Consider the following 13,090-nt stretch of genomic DNA (forward strand, 5'->3'; position numbering starts at 1 on the left):
CTGCCATTTTGCTACTGCAAACCAGGTCTTAGTTCACCATCTTATTTTCTGACATCGTTGGGAACTGGATGTCTCTTCCTGGTTCAGATATGCCTTCCTCTAGTCATTTGTGTTGAAGCTGATGCCTCATGGGATATGTGACATACTGTACATATCTCAGGGGGCTTCAGGATTAGAGGGGATGGCATTTTTCACTAGGTGCAAATGGAGGCGTGGGGTGGGCTGGAATGTAAAAAACAAAAACAAAAATCAGCCTTTTGGATTTTAGAGAGGGGGGGACTGTAGGGATGAAACATGCTTTTATGGAGTGAGGGTCCACTTTAACTTTGGAGTGTGCAGAGGACAACAGCAGCTTGCATGCATATAATACCATCATATGACCCCACTGAGCATCCCAGGCAATTGACATAAACATAATCACCAGTAAGCTTTCATATTAAACCTTCAAAAGTAAGCTACTAAGTTTAGAAACAAATAGATACTTACCTAAAGCATGGTAAACTTTAGTAGAGTCAGAAGGTGTAAGTGGATCTTAGATGAAATGAAAAGAGAAAAAAATATAATCAGTGTTCATTTGGAAATGACTTAATATTTAACACACATAGCTGTAATGGTGTACTTATGATCTGTATATTTTGGTTATGTTACCTGGGATGTCTGATGATCTTATAGGTAAACAGAGAGGAACAAAGTGCTCATGGCTGCAAACCTCTTGGAGAAACTCAAACTTGTACTGATACAAAATCTGCAAAGCAATAACACTGGATCACACTGGATAATGATGGATTAATTACTGATTTAACATACTTAATGTAGTTCTATCTACCTTATCTACCAATTGTTCTACTTTTGTTCTATGACTGTAACTTTCCAGTGCAAGCCTTAATCTGATTGGTGTGGTAACATGGAACAGTTGTTTCAAGCTGCAGGTCCTGCCCAAAACCAGGCACAAGTAACTTGTTATAACCATTGCAAACCTGGAAATCCTTGTGTGTTTTTTTTTGTCTTGACTTCTCTGATACTGTGGATGAGCCATATCTTCTGTCTAGGCCCCACTCACCATCCTACAGTATAATGATTGGGCCTTTACTGACCTCTGAGGTGCTGCACTATCAGGCAAAAGTGAAAGGAGCTTGATTTTCCCAGATCGAGTTTCATGAAAAGAAAAAGCACTCCTTGGGCTTTAAGAACTCTGATTAAACCACTTAATATTGGTAGGTCTAATGCCAGTAGTAGAACTAAGAATATCACATGAAATAATAGTGACTTAAAGGTATGCAACTATTTTTTTAACAGAACAGTGTGATTTAGTAATGATTGAAATAAAATAGATTATCTATCTATCTATCTATCTATCTATCTATCTATCTATCTATCTATCTATCTATCATTGAACAAAGCTCAAAAGTATATTTTACACACCACGATACTGTGTAATTGTTCACATTTACTCTGACAGATGAGAAATGTAGAATTTGGCAGACCATAACTAATGGTATATATTTCACATTACAAAAAGTTATATTACAGTTATTTGTACCTTGCCATCTCCGGGGCTGAACATGCTAATACAACTACTGACCATCTTGAATACAAAGCCACGATCCATAAATGTAAAACAGCGCTAGAAGACAAAGGGTATTTTTTTATATCAGATAAATTCATAACTCATTTCCATTAAGAAATATATAAGAGTGACAGCAGAAAATGATCAATAGGTCGATCGAGTGTGCTACATTTTTTATATTAATACACATTTTTTTTATTTTTTTGTCTGTGTATAGATCCATGTTTGAACCAAGCATATCTGAATCCACTTACTCTTGGCTAACTTACTACCTCTGCTGGAAGTAAATTCCATGCATCAACTACTCTTTTAGTGAAATAATACTTTCCACCTGGTAATTTGAGGCCATGTCCCCATGTTTCTAATTTTGACTTCATACTGAAAATACTGTCCTCCTGAACCTTATTCACCTCATTGATATTTTTTAAAGGTTTCAATAACATCTCCCCTTTCCCTGATTTCCTCCAGACTGTACATATTAACTTCCTGAAGTCTCTCCTGATATGTTTTATCCCTCAGACATTTCTTAGACATTGTTGCCGATCTCTGGATCCGTTCTATCTTATCAATAATCTTTTTGTAGGTGAGGTTTGCAGAAACAAAAAATCAGAACTTAGCAAACGGAACTTCCATACAATCCTGTCATACTTTTTGTATAATTTGCCATCCAGAAAGTATCAGACCCTGAAAGTTTTAGCATAATTCACAATACAATCAGTCCAATCTAGAGCTGAGAAATGGGTTGTAGTAGTAAACATCAAATTTAATTTTAAATTACATTATAATGAGATATTTAAGTGAGAATCAGGATTTTTTCCTCTGTAACTCCAATATCTTACCTTTTACATTTTACATTATTGCTCTGCAGATAGCATTCTTGATATACATGATGTATGGGCTATAGTGGCACACCAATAAAATGGTAGTGAGTCTGCCACATCTGATGTTATCATGATGACTCATCATGACTCTCCATTAGAATATCACAAGTACACACCTTAGTACCTCTCCTTCAACTCATAAAAGCTAACTGATGGCATCCTCCACCTTCCTCCACCTTACATTCTAAGGGGGGAATTTACCAAAACTGGAGCAGCCAGAATCTAGATTAGGTGTACATGGCAACCAATTAGCTTCCATCTTCAGCTTGTTCAGTTAAGCATTGAAAATTAAAGGAAGAAGCTGACTGGATGCCCTATTCCAGATTCTGGCTGCTCTAGTTTTGATGAATTCCCCTCAATGTGTTTTGCCAAGCAAATCTTCTCCCAGTGTCATATGACTACATTACACAACACCAACTAGAGTTTATGCAACCACACCCATCCTGGGATTCATCAAAGTATTGAAGCAGGAGGCAGGCCAATGTTGGCACCTTGAATTCCACTCTCCCTCTTGTTACAGTGACCTCATTTTCAACATACAAGACATAAGACATGTGTTAAACATTGCCCACATACCATAGTCTTTTCAAATCTCACCAATGAGACACAGTACGTAAAAAAGAACTTAACTAGTGTCCTAACCATCAATCTACTCCAATCAAAGTAAAAAAAATGTTTGGCTTTAGATATACTGTAACACAACAGTATTGGAAATGTGGAAAACAGTGTGCTTTATGAATCTATTCATATACACTCCACTATCCAACATACTATATATCTCAATTGTAAAAAAAAAATGGGATGCTTAAAAATGTACATAAATGCAGGAAACTTCAAACAGTCACCTTCAGAAAACAGGCAATACTCAGGTTAGCCTTCTTTGTCTCCTCCAGAGCATCCTTGTATTTCCAAATTATATGGTCTGAAAAGCTCATCACAAGTGCTTCCAGCTCAGCATGGAAGGTTGTGGGGAACCTTTTAGTGCGATGAACCTAAAATAAGTAGAAAGTTTCCATCAACATTAAATTGTTGCTTAGTCAATGAACATACCAATACACAAACACAAAATGCCAGCACTGGTGTCTGAAAAGGCTCTAAAACCAATTACATGTCAGAATGAAAAGGACACGCTAAATAATATGAAAGCTTTTAAAATACTGACAGTTTTTTCTTCCTCAAAAAAAGAAACTTGAACAACTTCAATTTCTGTAGGGACTACGTTACAGTGAATCCATTGGGTAGTACTGAAAATGCACTTTTATACTATAGCCAACAGTGAAGTACAAAGTATAGTTACAGTGTTAAATAACTGTCATGAAGGAATACTTCTCCCTCTCTGTATATGCATTTTTAAATGTATGAAATGTTTTGTAAATTAGTTGTGACCATTTAGAAATGACCAACAATTTTTTTGTATAGCAAATGTTGTTACAGTAAGCATGCTCGATGCTAGCAAATGGGTTGGGCAAACTCCAATAATGTTGAAATACAGTGTTCATGTAGTTTGTGCAACAACTACATCAGTATTCAGTAGAGATATATTCTTCAGCCAGTAGATGGCAGTGTTTATTAGCTGCATCTTTATGACTTTATTCTAAATAAAGTTTTCGGTTTCCTTGTTGCAATGAAGCAGAAAAGCACATGTGGACTGTGCCTTATCTGTTCTGTAGGGCTATATACAGAATTTATAACAGGTTATGAGCCCAATCATAGCCAGCTACAGCAAATAAGTGCAAGATACAGCAAAAGAAATAACTTTAAATTTGCAAATCTGACAAACCAGAACTACCAGTCTTAGAAATTCAAGATGAAAATGTTGCTAATAAGAGAAGGTGCATGGAAATGAATACATGAAGTCAGGTCAGGACACCCTTCAGATGAATGGATAGAGAAAGTTCAGAAAGCTCAGAGCACAATTTGTCTTAGCATAGAAGATGATGAAATCATACATATATGTAAGTGTGTAACTGCTAAAGAAATGTGGGAGGGGTTACAAAGGTGCATTAAAGAGCTAATCTCAGCTATAAACTATTTGATTAGAAATCTATACCAAACCAAGCTGATGAAAGGCCAGGATATGCAGGATTACATAAGGCACACCTTGGGAATGGTTGAACACCTGAGAGGTATAGGAGAAATAAAAGATTTTCATGTTGCAGCACTATTACTTAGTGGTTTACCAGAAAGTTTTGAAACGCTTGTCACAGCACTTGATGTACGTGCAGATGGTGAACTAACACTGGAATATGTTTAGGGAAGCTTATGGATGAATATAAGTGTAAAAGAGAAAAGCATTAATAGTGACAGTGATTCTATCACAGAGTCTGCTCTAAAGATGAAAAATAGGAATAAAAACAGTAACATGCAGCAAGAAACACGTGAATTCTGTGTGTACAAGAAATTAGTTGTTTTAGTTAAACCCATTTTAAAAGTAAAAAAAATACTGTAACTGATAGAGTCACAGGTTACCAAAATTGACCATAGTAATTCAAGTTCTGTTTCTAATACTGATGAACATAGATTTTTGTTTAGTTAACAATTTCATCTAACAGTATATCAGCTGCACATAACTGAAAGGTGTTCACTGATGTAAAATGTCATGTGAGGACATTTATTCCTGAATTTCCAGCAAACTTTGAATCGTGTGCATGTTAAGGGGGGTGACCATAAAAAATTAAGAATTCCATCTGGCACAATTTCCCTATTCTGTTCCCTGCTTCTTATGTGTGAAGCCTGTGTTTCTGTCCATACTCAGAATTTTCCACCACATTTTCGGGAGCATCACTGGAAGTGGCATCTGACATTGTATTCAAATGGTGAGATCTATACCTCACTCTCTGGGCTTTTACACAGTTTACAGGAGGAAGGTTCTCCACATCAGAAATTGACATGTCCATATGTGCATCGCTGTTGTCAGCATGCTCCTAAAATGTGTGTGTCACTGAGCTCATCATTGCTCTCATCGCTCTTATCACTGCTATCATGAGATAAGCAAATCACCTTGTATGCTGCCTCAGCGCTGTATATCCTGCATGCCATAATGCACTTAATTGTCATAAAAATAAATATATATTCCTAAAGAACAGACTTATCAAACAGCTAATGTTAACCCAGTGGCTTACCTGAGGGGGTGCAGGCGTGCAGCCTGCACTGGGTACCACAAATCTGAGGGTGCCACAGACAGCTGATCAACTTAAATGCCAAGTTAGTATTGCTAATGTCGGTGCAGCAGCTGCTTACATTACACTTCTCACTTGCAGCTTGCCTACACTAGCTGCAGTGAGCGGCAGGTAGAAGGAGCAAAATGACAATCACCCTCCTTCTACATAAATTCAGCCCACACAGCAACTCACCATACAAGCTCCAAAGTGCCTTGTCTGAGGAACCACCAGCAGCTTACATTGATAGGGGATATTCTGCATCCTAGGCATATACTAGCAGAGGGGGGCTGTGTGGAGAAGGACCCTGGACTAAGGGGGAAGGGTGGTTGTGTGGGGAAGGACATGGACTAAGGGGGGGGGGGGTTGTAGGCACTGGACTAGAAGAGGGGTGCTGTGTGGAGAAGAACCCTGGACTAGAAGAGGAGGGTATGTGGGGAAGGCCCCGGAATGGGGGTTGAGGGGTTTGGAATGCCTGGACTAGGAGATGCATGGAGGAGCAGTGGCGTACTAAGGAGGGTGTGAACTTGGCTGATGGTGCTGCCGCCAGCTGACTTTTCTATTTTGAGTTGCACTGTGCTGCACCATTATCTCTCCTACCACAGTGCCGTGCAAATCAAATGAAGAAATGTCAGGCGGCTGCAGCACCACCCACCCCCTGGCTGGGGAAATGAGGAGTGTCTATACTGATGATTCCCTACTTGGGTGCAGGGTATCTGTACTGAGGATTCTGTATTGGGGTGGGAGTATGGTGGGTGTCTATCCTGTGGGGGTCTGTACTCAGGGGTCTGTGTTGGTAGGGTCAGTCAGGTTTATACTGGGGGAGTTAATCTGTGCTGGTGAAGATAGTCTGTTCTGAGGGTTCAGTGCTGGGGGGGGAGGGGTTGACATGTGCTGAGGGATTTGTGCTGGTGGAGTCTGTACTGAGGCTGGATTTAGGGATGTTAAGGAAGATCTGTACCATGGTGGTGGTGGGGGTATTTGTACTGGGAAGAGGGGGACATTTTGGTCGTAGTTTGTAAAGTGGCCTATGCATTACACACTCCTTACCCCTGAACTATAGACATTTAGGGGAATTTATCCAAACTAGGGCAGACAGAATCTGAAGCAACTGATTTTGGCAACCATTCAGCTTCTATATTTTGTTTTCAAAGCTTAACTGAACAAGTTGAAGATAGAAGCTGATTGGTTGCATAGCTGCTCCATATCCTGCCTGCTCCAGTTTTGATAAATTCACCTCAATGTGTTTTACATTTCATACTCCTAGGTAGGTACGCTAGGTACGCTGGGTACGTGATAACCCATTAACCCTAATATTCTTAAACCAAGAATTATTTTAAAGGACAAACAGACATGAAGCCTTAAACCTAAAGTATTTCCAAAGGTATTCTTTTTTAAATAAACATAGCATACCTACCTGCTCTGTTCAATGGCTTTGCAGGGAGCAGCCCAGATTATCTTCCTCTAGGATCCCTCATCAGCGCTTCTGGCTCCTCCCCCTTCTGACTCCCCCCTCCCCCCACCAATCCTGAGCCATGATGTATGTGTCCATTGGCACATAAAGCGTGGTTCGGCCAAGACTCCACTCTCTCCTCACAGACTATAGTTAACAGAAGCCGGAGCCAATAGCTCCCACTGCTGCCTTCATGGCCAGTGAGGTGAGTGAGAGCAGCTGCTCTTGGGCACAGGGCTGGATTAAGATCAGGCTCACATAAATATTTAGGGAAGGCACTGTGGAGGAACAGAACACTGAAGGTTGTTTACCTTAATGTAGATAATGCATTAAGGTAAAAAGCAGTCTGCCTTTAGAACCACTATAATCTTATTAAAATGTAAATTTATTATATACAGATAAACTGAGAGAAAGTCAGATGGCCAGGATGACAGACAGGTGACCAAACAATAGTGTTAACTCTAATGCTACTAAACTTAATCACATTTTTTTTAAGGGCAGATAAACAAACCAATAAATGAATGGTCAGATAGACAACTGAAGAAACAAATACCTAGCTTCAATTCTAAATACTTTTTAATTCAATAGATGAACTGAGAAACAAAACTAAGGAACACATTTTTAAACAAGTCTGCCCTGAGACATTTGTTCTCCAGTGGGGAACTGCGTTTTTGCAATGTCACCTTTGCTACACATTCTTTGTATACTGTATATGCAGTACCAAGCTAAGGTGGTGAATTCTTGCATTTTACAATAAAAATATAAGATGATTTACTGTAGAGATTTACTGTTCATATGCTGAATCCGTTTACGTTCAGCATTTAAAGTGTTAGTATTTATTATCTGAAAAGACCAACATTTGGACTAGCCTAAGCCTGTTCACTTGTCTGTACCAACTGGCCTCACTCTCCTCTAAGAGGTCATGTGGCTATGAGAGGCTTATTGAAAGGCAAACAAAGGCTAGCATTTGGAAGAGACAGGCACCAAATGACTGTCATCTCTCTGAAGTTCACATTTTCTGTACGTAAACTAAGTGCTATGGATGGGCACTATTAATGCTATTAATGGAGAACTCAGCACAGAAAGGGATAGGCAATCTTGCTTGGCTTAAAGTTAGGCAAAGTAATAATGACCACGATGAAAAGCACATACTGTTTGGCAAGCACTTTTATTTATATAAGATAATAAAACAAATGAGGAAACTGGGGTTGATTTACTAAAACAAAATCTGACAAACAAAAGAGTGCAAAATCTGACGCAGATTGTTCAATTAAGTTTTGACAATAAAACTTGGAAGCTGATTGGTTTCTATACAGAGCTGCACCAGATTTTGCACACTCCAGTTTAAGCAAATCAACCCTAAGAGTTTACAAAATGTTGACATTTTGAACGTGCTGCTTGTGGAGTCCAAGGGATTGACTTACTAAAAGAGTGGAGGCTGCTTACATTGAAAAATGACTGTTCACTAAGCTTAGCAAATAACCTGAGGTGTTGGCCATTTTGAATATTTTGCTAGCTTATGACTGGGTCCACTTTATTCACGAAGCTTAATTAAGTGAATAGTCTATACACATTTAGGAAATTAAACCTTGTGAGTGGGACTTCAACTATTTTAACCGCCTCCCGCCCGTCATACAAGGTAATGAAGGGTGCAAGGCAGTTCTCTAATTCTGGAAGGACGTCATATGACATCCTCCCTCTCTAACCGCGCATGCGCAGCTCCGGGGAGCGCAGTGCGGTAATCGGTGGTGCGCTGTGTCCCTCGGCCACAGCGGATCACCGATTAATGGAAAGAGCCAAAGATGTCGGCTTGGTCATTTGATCAGCTCTGTCCAATCACAGCTGATCGCATGTAAATAGGGAAATGCAGATTATCGGCATTTCTCTCCTCACGAGCTGTCACGCTGATAGCCGGTAATCAGCATTCCTCAGAGGGGACATCTACACTAATCATCAGGGCACTGATGATCAGTGTGCCCTGATGATCTGTGTAGCTCCAGCAGTACCACTGTCAGTGCCCATCAATGCCTGCTGCCAGTGTCCATCAATGCCACCTGCCAGTGCCCATCAGTGCCACATCAAAGCCACATATCAGTGCCTACCAGTGCACATCAATGCCACATATCAGTGCCCATCTGAGCTGCCTTTCAGTGTCACCTATCAGTGCCAGTCAGTGCCACCTATCAATGCCAGTCAGCACCACCTATCAGTGCTGCTAATCAGTGCCACCTACCAGTGCCAGTCAGTGCCGCCTATCAGTGCCACCTATCAGTGTGCATCAGTGCCGCCTATCAGTGCCCATCAGTGCTGCCTAACAGTGCCAATCAGTGCTGCCTATCAGTGCCACCTATCAGTGCCGCCTATCAGTGCCATATATGAGTGATGCCTTTCAGTGCCCATCGGTGATGCCTGTCAATGCCCATCACTACCACCTACCAGTGCCTCTTCATCAGTGCCCATCAGTGCCACCTATCAGTGCCCATCAGTGTAGCCTATCAGTGCTCATCACTGCAGCCTCATTAGCACACATCAGTGAAGGAGAAAAATCACTTATTTACACAATTTTATAACAAAAACTAAGAAAAAAATTTTTTTTTTCAACATTTTCAGTTGTTTTTGGTTTGTTTAGCAAAAAATAAAAACCCAGAGGTGATTAAATAGCACCAAAAGAAAGCTCTATATGTCTCAAAAAATGATAAAAATTTCATATGGGTACAGTGTTGCATGACCGTGCAATTGTCATTCAGAGTGTGATCGCGCTGAAAGCTGAAAATTGGCCTGGGAAGGAAAGGGGTATAAGTGCCCTGTAGGCAAGTGGTTAAAGACAGTAGAATGTTGATTTTTTTTTTAAACATATGTCAGAGAAAAAAAACATACAGTATCCTGTACATATCTGTAATATGAGCATATTTCCCTGTTTTTTACCTTTAAAGACCCTGTATGTTGATCTGTATGTCTATCTGTTGATCTGGCAGGAATGCACTCAGCTTTTAAGTCTTGTTATGGGATGACAACACACAGCTTTTTATAGACTGAATGTAGTCAGCCCTGCCCAGTGTCTTTTGCTAAACTGCTCATTGACTCCACTCTCAGACCTTTACAGGTCCAAAATAAGTCATGTAAAGGCTAAATGGATAATTTATAGTGACACCGGAAGTGTGCACAAGCCAGCTCTGACTTTATGGCAAGATCAACATTTTTATTTTGTACTCATCAAACAGACATATCAAAATGCTTCCAATGGTAAGAAAAGATAAAGAAAATAATTGTTAGTCTTACATGCACTTTAAGATATATCTATGCTGACCAGTTGCTTTAAAAACTAGGACCAATCTAAACTTTGATAATAACTTGGACTGCGGTGAAAAAAGTCATATAACAATACAATCTATTCTTCAAACCTCACTGACAACTGTCCTCAATCTGCTGTACATCTGTTACTTTTCTGACTGTTTAATATTCATTAGAAAGAATGTGAAATGCCAAATGTATTCATATAGCTGTAGGCAGCTAACACAAATTCCAGCTCTAAAATTCCCAACAATGGCCTGGTATATCATAATGTATTGTATATCAATTAATTGCAGTCAAGTTCTTACTTTTCACATTATGCACTGTATATTTGTGCTGCGGTACATTGCCATTTATTGTCAATTGACCCTGACACAAATCTTCAAGGTGCAGTCATATACCAGCACTATAGCACAACACACACAGATGCTAATGCTTTGAGCATTATGGTACGGTGCACTGTAAAAAATATTCTAATTTTTTTTAGGTCTGTTGACAACCCATTCAAGAAGCTGCTTAACGGATGTGCCTCAATGTGCAAAAACATATGCATCGATCCCCATCGCACTAAGCTTCTTCTCAAAGAAGCTTAATTACTTAAGTCTATTAAGGAACAAGTTATGCATCACCCATAACAGAGAATCTGATTCTTTCTTTTATTCCCCAAAAGTGGCATGGAAAATACTAGAAACAATAACTTTAGTTCTGAATAAAGCAGGGAGGAGTTTAAAATATATGTCTTGTCTTTGTTCATAGTAGGAATAAATCTCAGCACATCCTTTCCCCGCAAATTTCACCACTGACAGCTGTCACCTTCTACTCTACTTCCAGTGGAAACAGCAAAATGTTGAATTTCCGTCACATTCTCTCTCTCCTATTAGCTTTTCTTCCCTGGGCAAATGGTGAGATTAGATTTCCTAAATAACAAGACAGGGAACACAAAGAATAATAAAAAAAATGTAATGATTGTTGTGTAGCTTGAAACTTCAATAAACAAGCTTGCTAGTTTCCAAGAACCCATCACATTGGCCTTCTGGATGTTTTGTTGAGCAGAACAGTTGAGCAGACTGAGATCTGGGCAGGTTCTAGATAGGAAAAGCATTGGGTCCCCCCTGTGTGACAGACAGTGGTTCCAACCCTTCCCTGTTCAATCCAAAATTAGAAAAAAAGAACACAGATTAAAAGAAAGATGAGATTCTTCTCAGTATACCGTATGTATTCCCCCTTTCTTCAAAGATATCCTGTCTTCAATGCACATATCATTGCCATCAGTTAATAGTAACCAAAGATAAACATGCTTACCCCCAGAAGATGACAAATAGGGGCTTCCATGTGTTTATATACTTTATTTAAAGTGTCACTAAACCCACAACAGTAAAATCAGTCTGTATATGCTGTAAAGCATGCTTGTTATACTCAATGTGGAACCTAAGGGGTTAATCCTCTGCATTGTGTAATAAAGCTAGTTGATCCTGTCTTCTCTGATCCTACCCTTCTTCTACCAGCAGCAGTGGCAAGTCTGTTTGGTGTGCATTGCTACAGAGTTTTTTCATTTTGGGAGGGTGCATGTGATTGACACAGGACCATTCAGCGCTGTCCGGACAAAGGGTCAGGAGTCATGCAGCCTCATAGGACAATCAGGGAAGAATGACAACTCCTCCTACAAGATTAACCAGTGCTTGACCGGACACTGACAGAAGTCGCAAGACTGCTAGATACTGCTGATGAGAACAGGTATTTAGCAATTTTTATTTACTAAAATAATTGCATTTCCATGTTTCTGTATGTCGTTCGATCGATTAGGGCTTAGGTAAGGATTGGGGAGGGGCTGGGGGGCACACAGAAGCTTTTTTACATGAAGGTAAAAAACCTTGAGCCTTTAGAACCACTTTAAGTATGCACCTCATTTTTAAATTACCTTAGGTGTTTATCATTTTAATTGTTTTCTATATACTCTCTGAATTCCAGTGTGATGCAAGACAGACATTAACGAGATAATCTTCTGCCTGTCTTCTGAAACTTTTGTTGGCTGCATTATAAAAGTGTGGCACTTCAAATTAGGTTAGGCCATTTTATTCTGTACTCCAATGGGTTCTGTTCGGTGTAGATTACTATACAGTACATTCTGAATAAAAAGAATTTTGCAGAGTCCAACGAATGGTGAAAAGTGAAGGACTGTGTGTGGAGTAACCAATGGAAATCAAAACAAAAAAGAAAATGCTCAGCAAATTTGTGCAAGATTGTAAAAAAAAAAAAAAGGCAAAAAACATTTCCACCCTGTATTTACCTGCATCATGTCTTTATCATGGAGGTGCTGTGCCATGGATTTGATAATTATGTCAAAGAAAAACTGGGAATGCTGTCAGAGGAATACAAAGCAGCTGTTATTTCTGGCACAATCATTCTTCATTTTACAAAACATGCTACCAGCAAATTGCATATAGCCTGCTGTACACCAACACATGTTGATAAATATGGCAAGATTAACATCCCAACTGCTAAAGCTGAACTGTAAATTATTTTAATGGGTTTTTAAAAGTGGTTTCAACTTCTTGACTGTAAAAGATAAAAGTCACATACATAAGTAGAAAGTGTTGAATATAATCCTTAATCCATAAGGATGATAAAGGTCTCTTCAGGACACTTTAAAAGCCCCTGGCCTCTTAAACTGGTAATACCAATAAATGCTGCCTGTTTTCATAACAAGATTAGCACACATTGATCTCAGGCTCTCAGAAAG

The 13,090-nt window shown here is 39.4% G+C and overlaps 1 protein-coding gene across 4 annotated transcripts in view; it reads right to left on the reverse strand.

Annotated features, from left to right (window-relative positions):
- Positions 1–13,090, reverse strand: part of DOCK10 (dedicator of cytokinesis 10) — a 385,846-nt gene that overhangs the window by 84,568 nt on the left and 288,188 nt on the right. For all 4 annotated transcript variants that reach the window (XM_089672577.1, XM_089672576.1, XM_089672575.1 and 1 more), the window contains exons 27-31: positions 12,638–12,709; positions 3,294–3,440; positions 1,541–1,624; positions 649–745; positions 487–531 (exon numbers count right to left, since the gene is read on the reverse strand). In XM_089672577.1, coding sequence (XP_089528703.1) covers positions 487–531; positions 649–745; positions 1,541–1,624; positions 3,294–3,440; positions 12,638–12,709 — 445 coding nt within the window. The remainder of the gene's footprint in view (positions 1–486; positions 532–648; positions 746–1,540; positions 1,625–3,293; positions 3,441–12,637; positions 12,710–13,090) is intronic.

Source organism: Staurois parvus, unplaced genomic scaffold (assembly GCF_062004578.1).
Source record: "Staurois parvus isolate SC_StPar_1 unplaced genomic scaffold, SC_StPar_1.0 ptg000131l, whole genome shotgun sequence".
Taxonomy (NCBI): Eukaryota; Metazoa; Chordata; class Amphibia; order Anura; family Ranidae; genus Staurois; species Staurois parvus.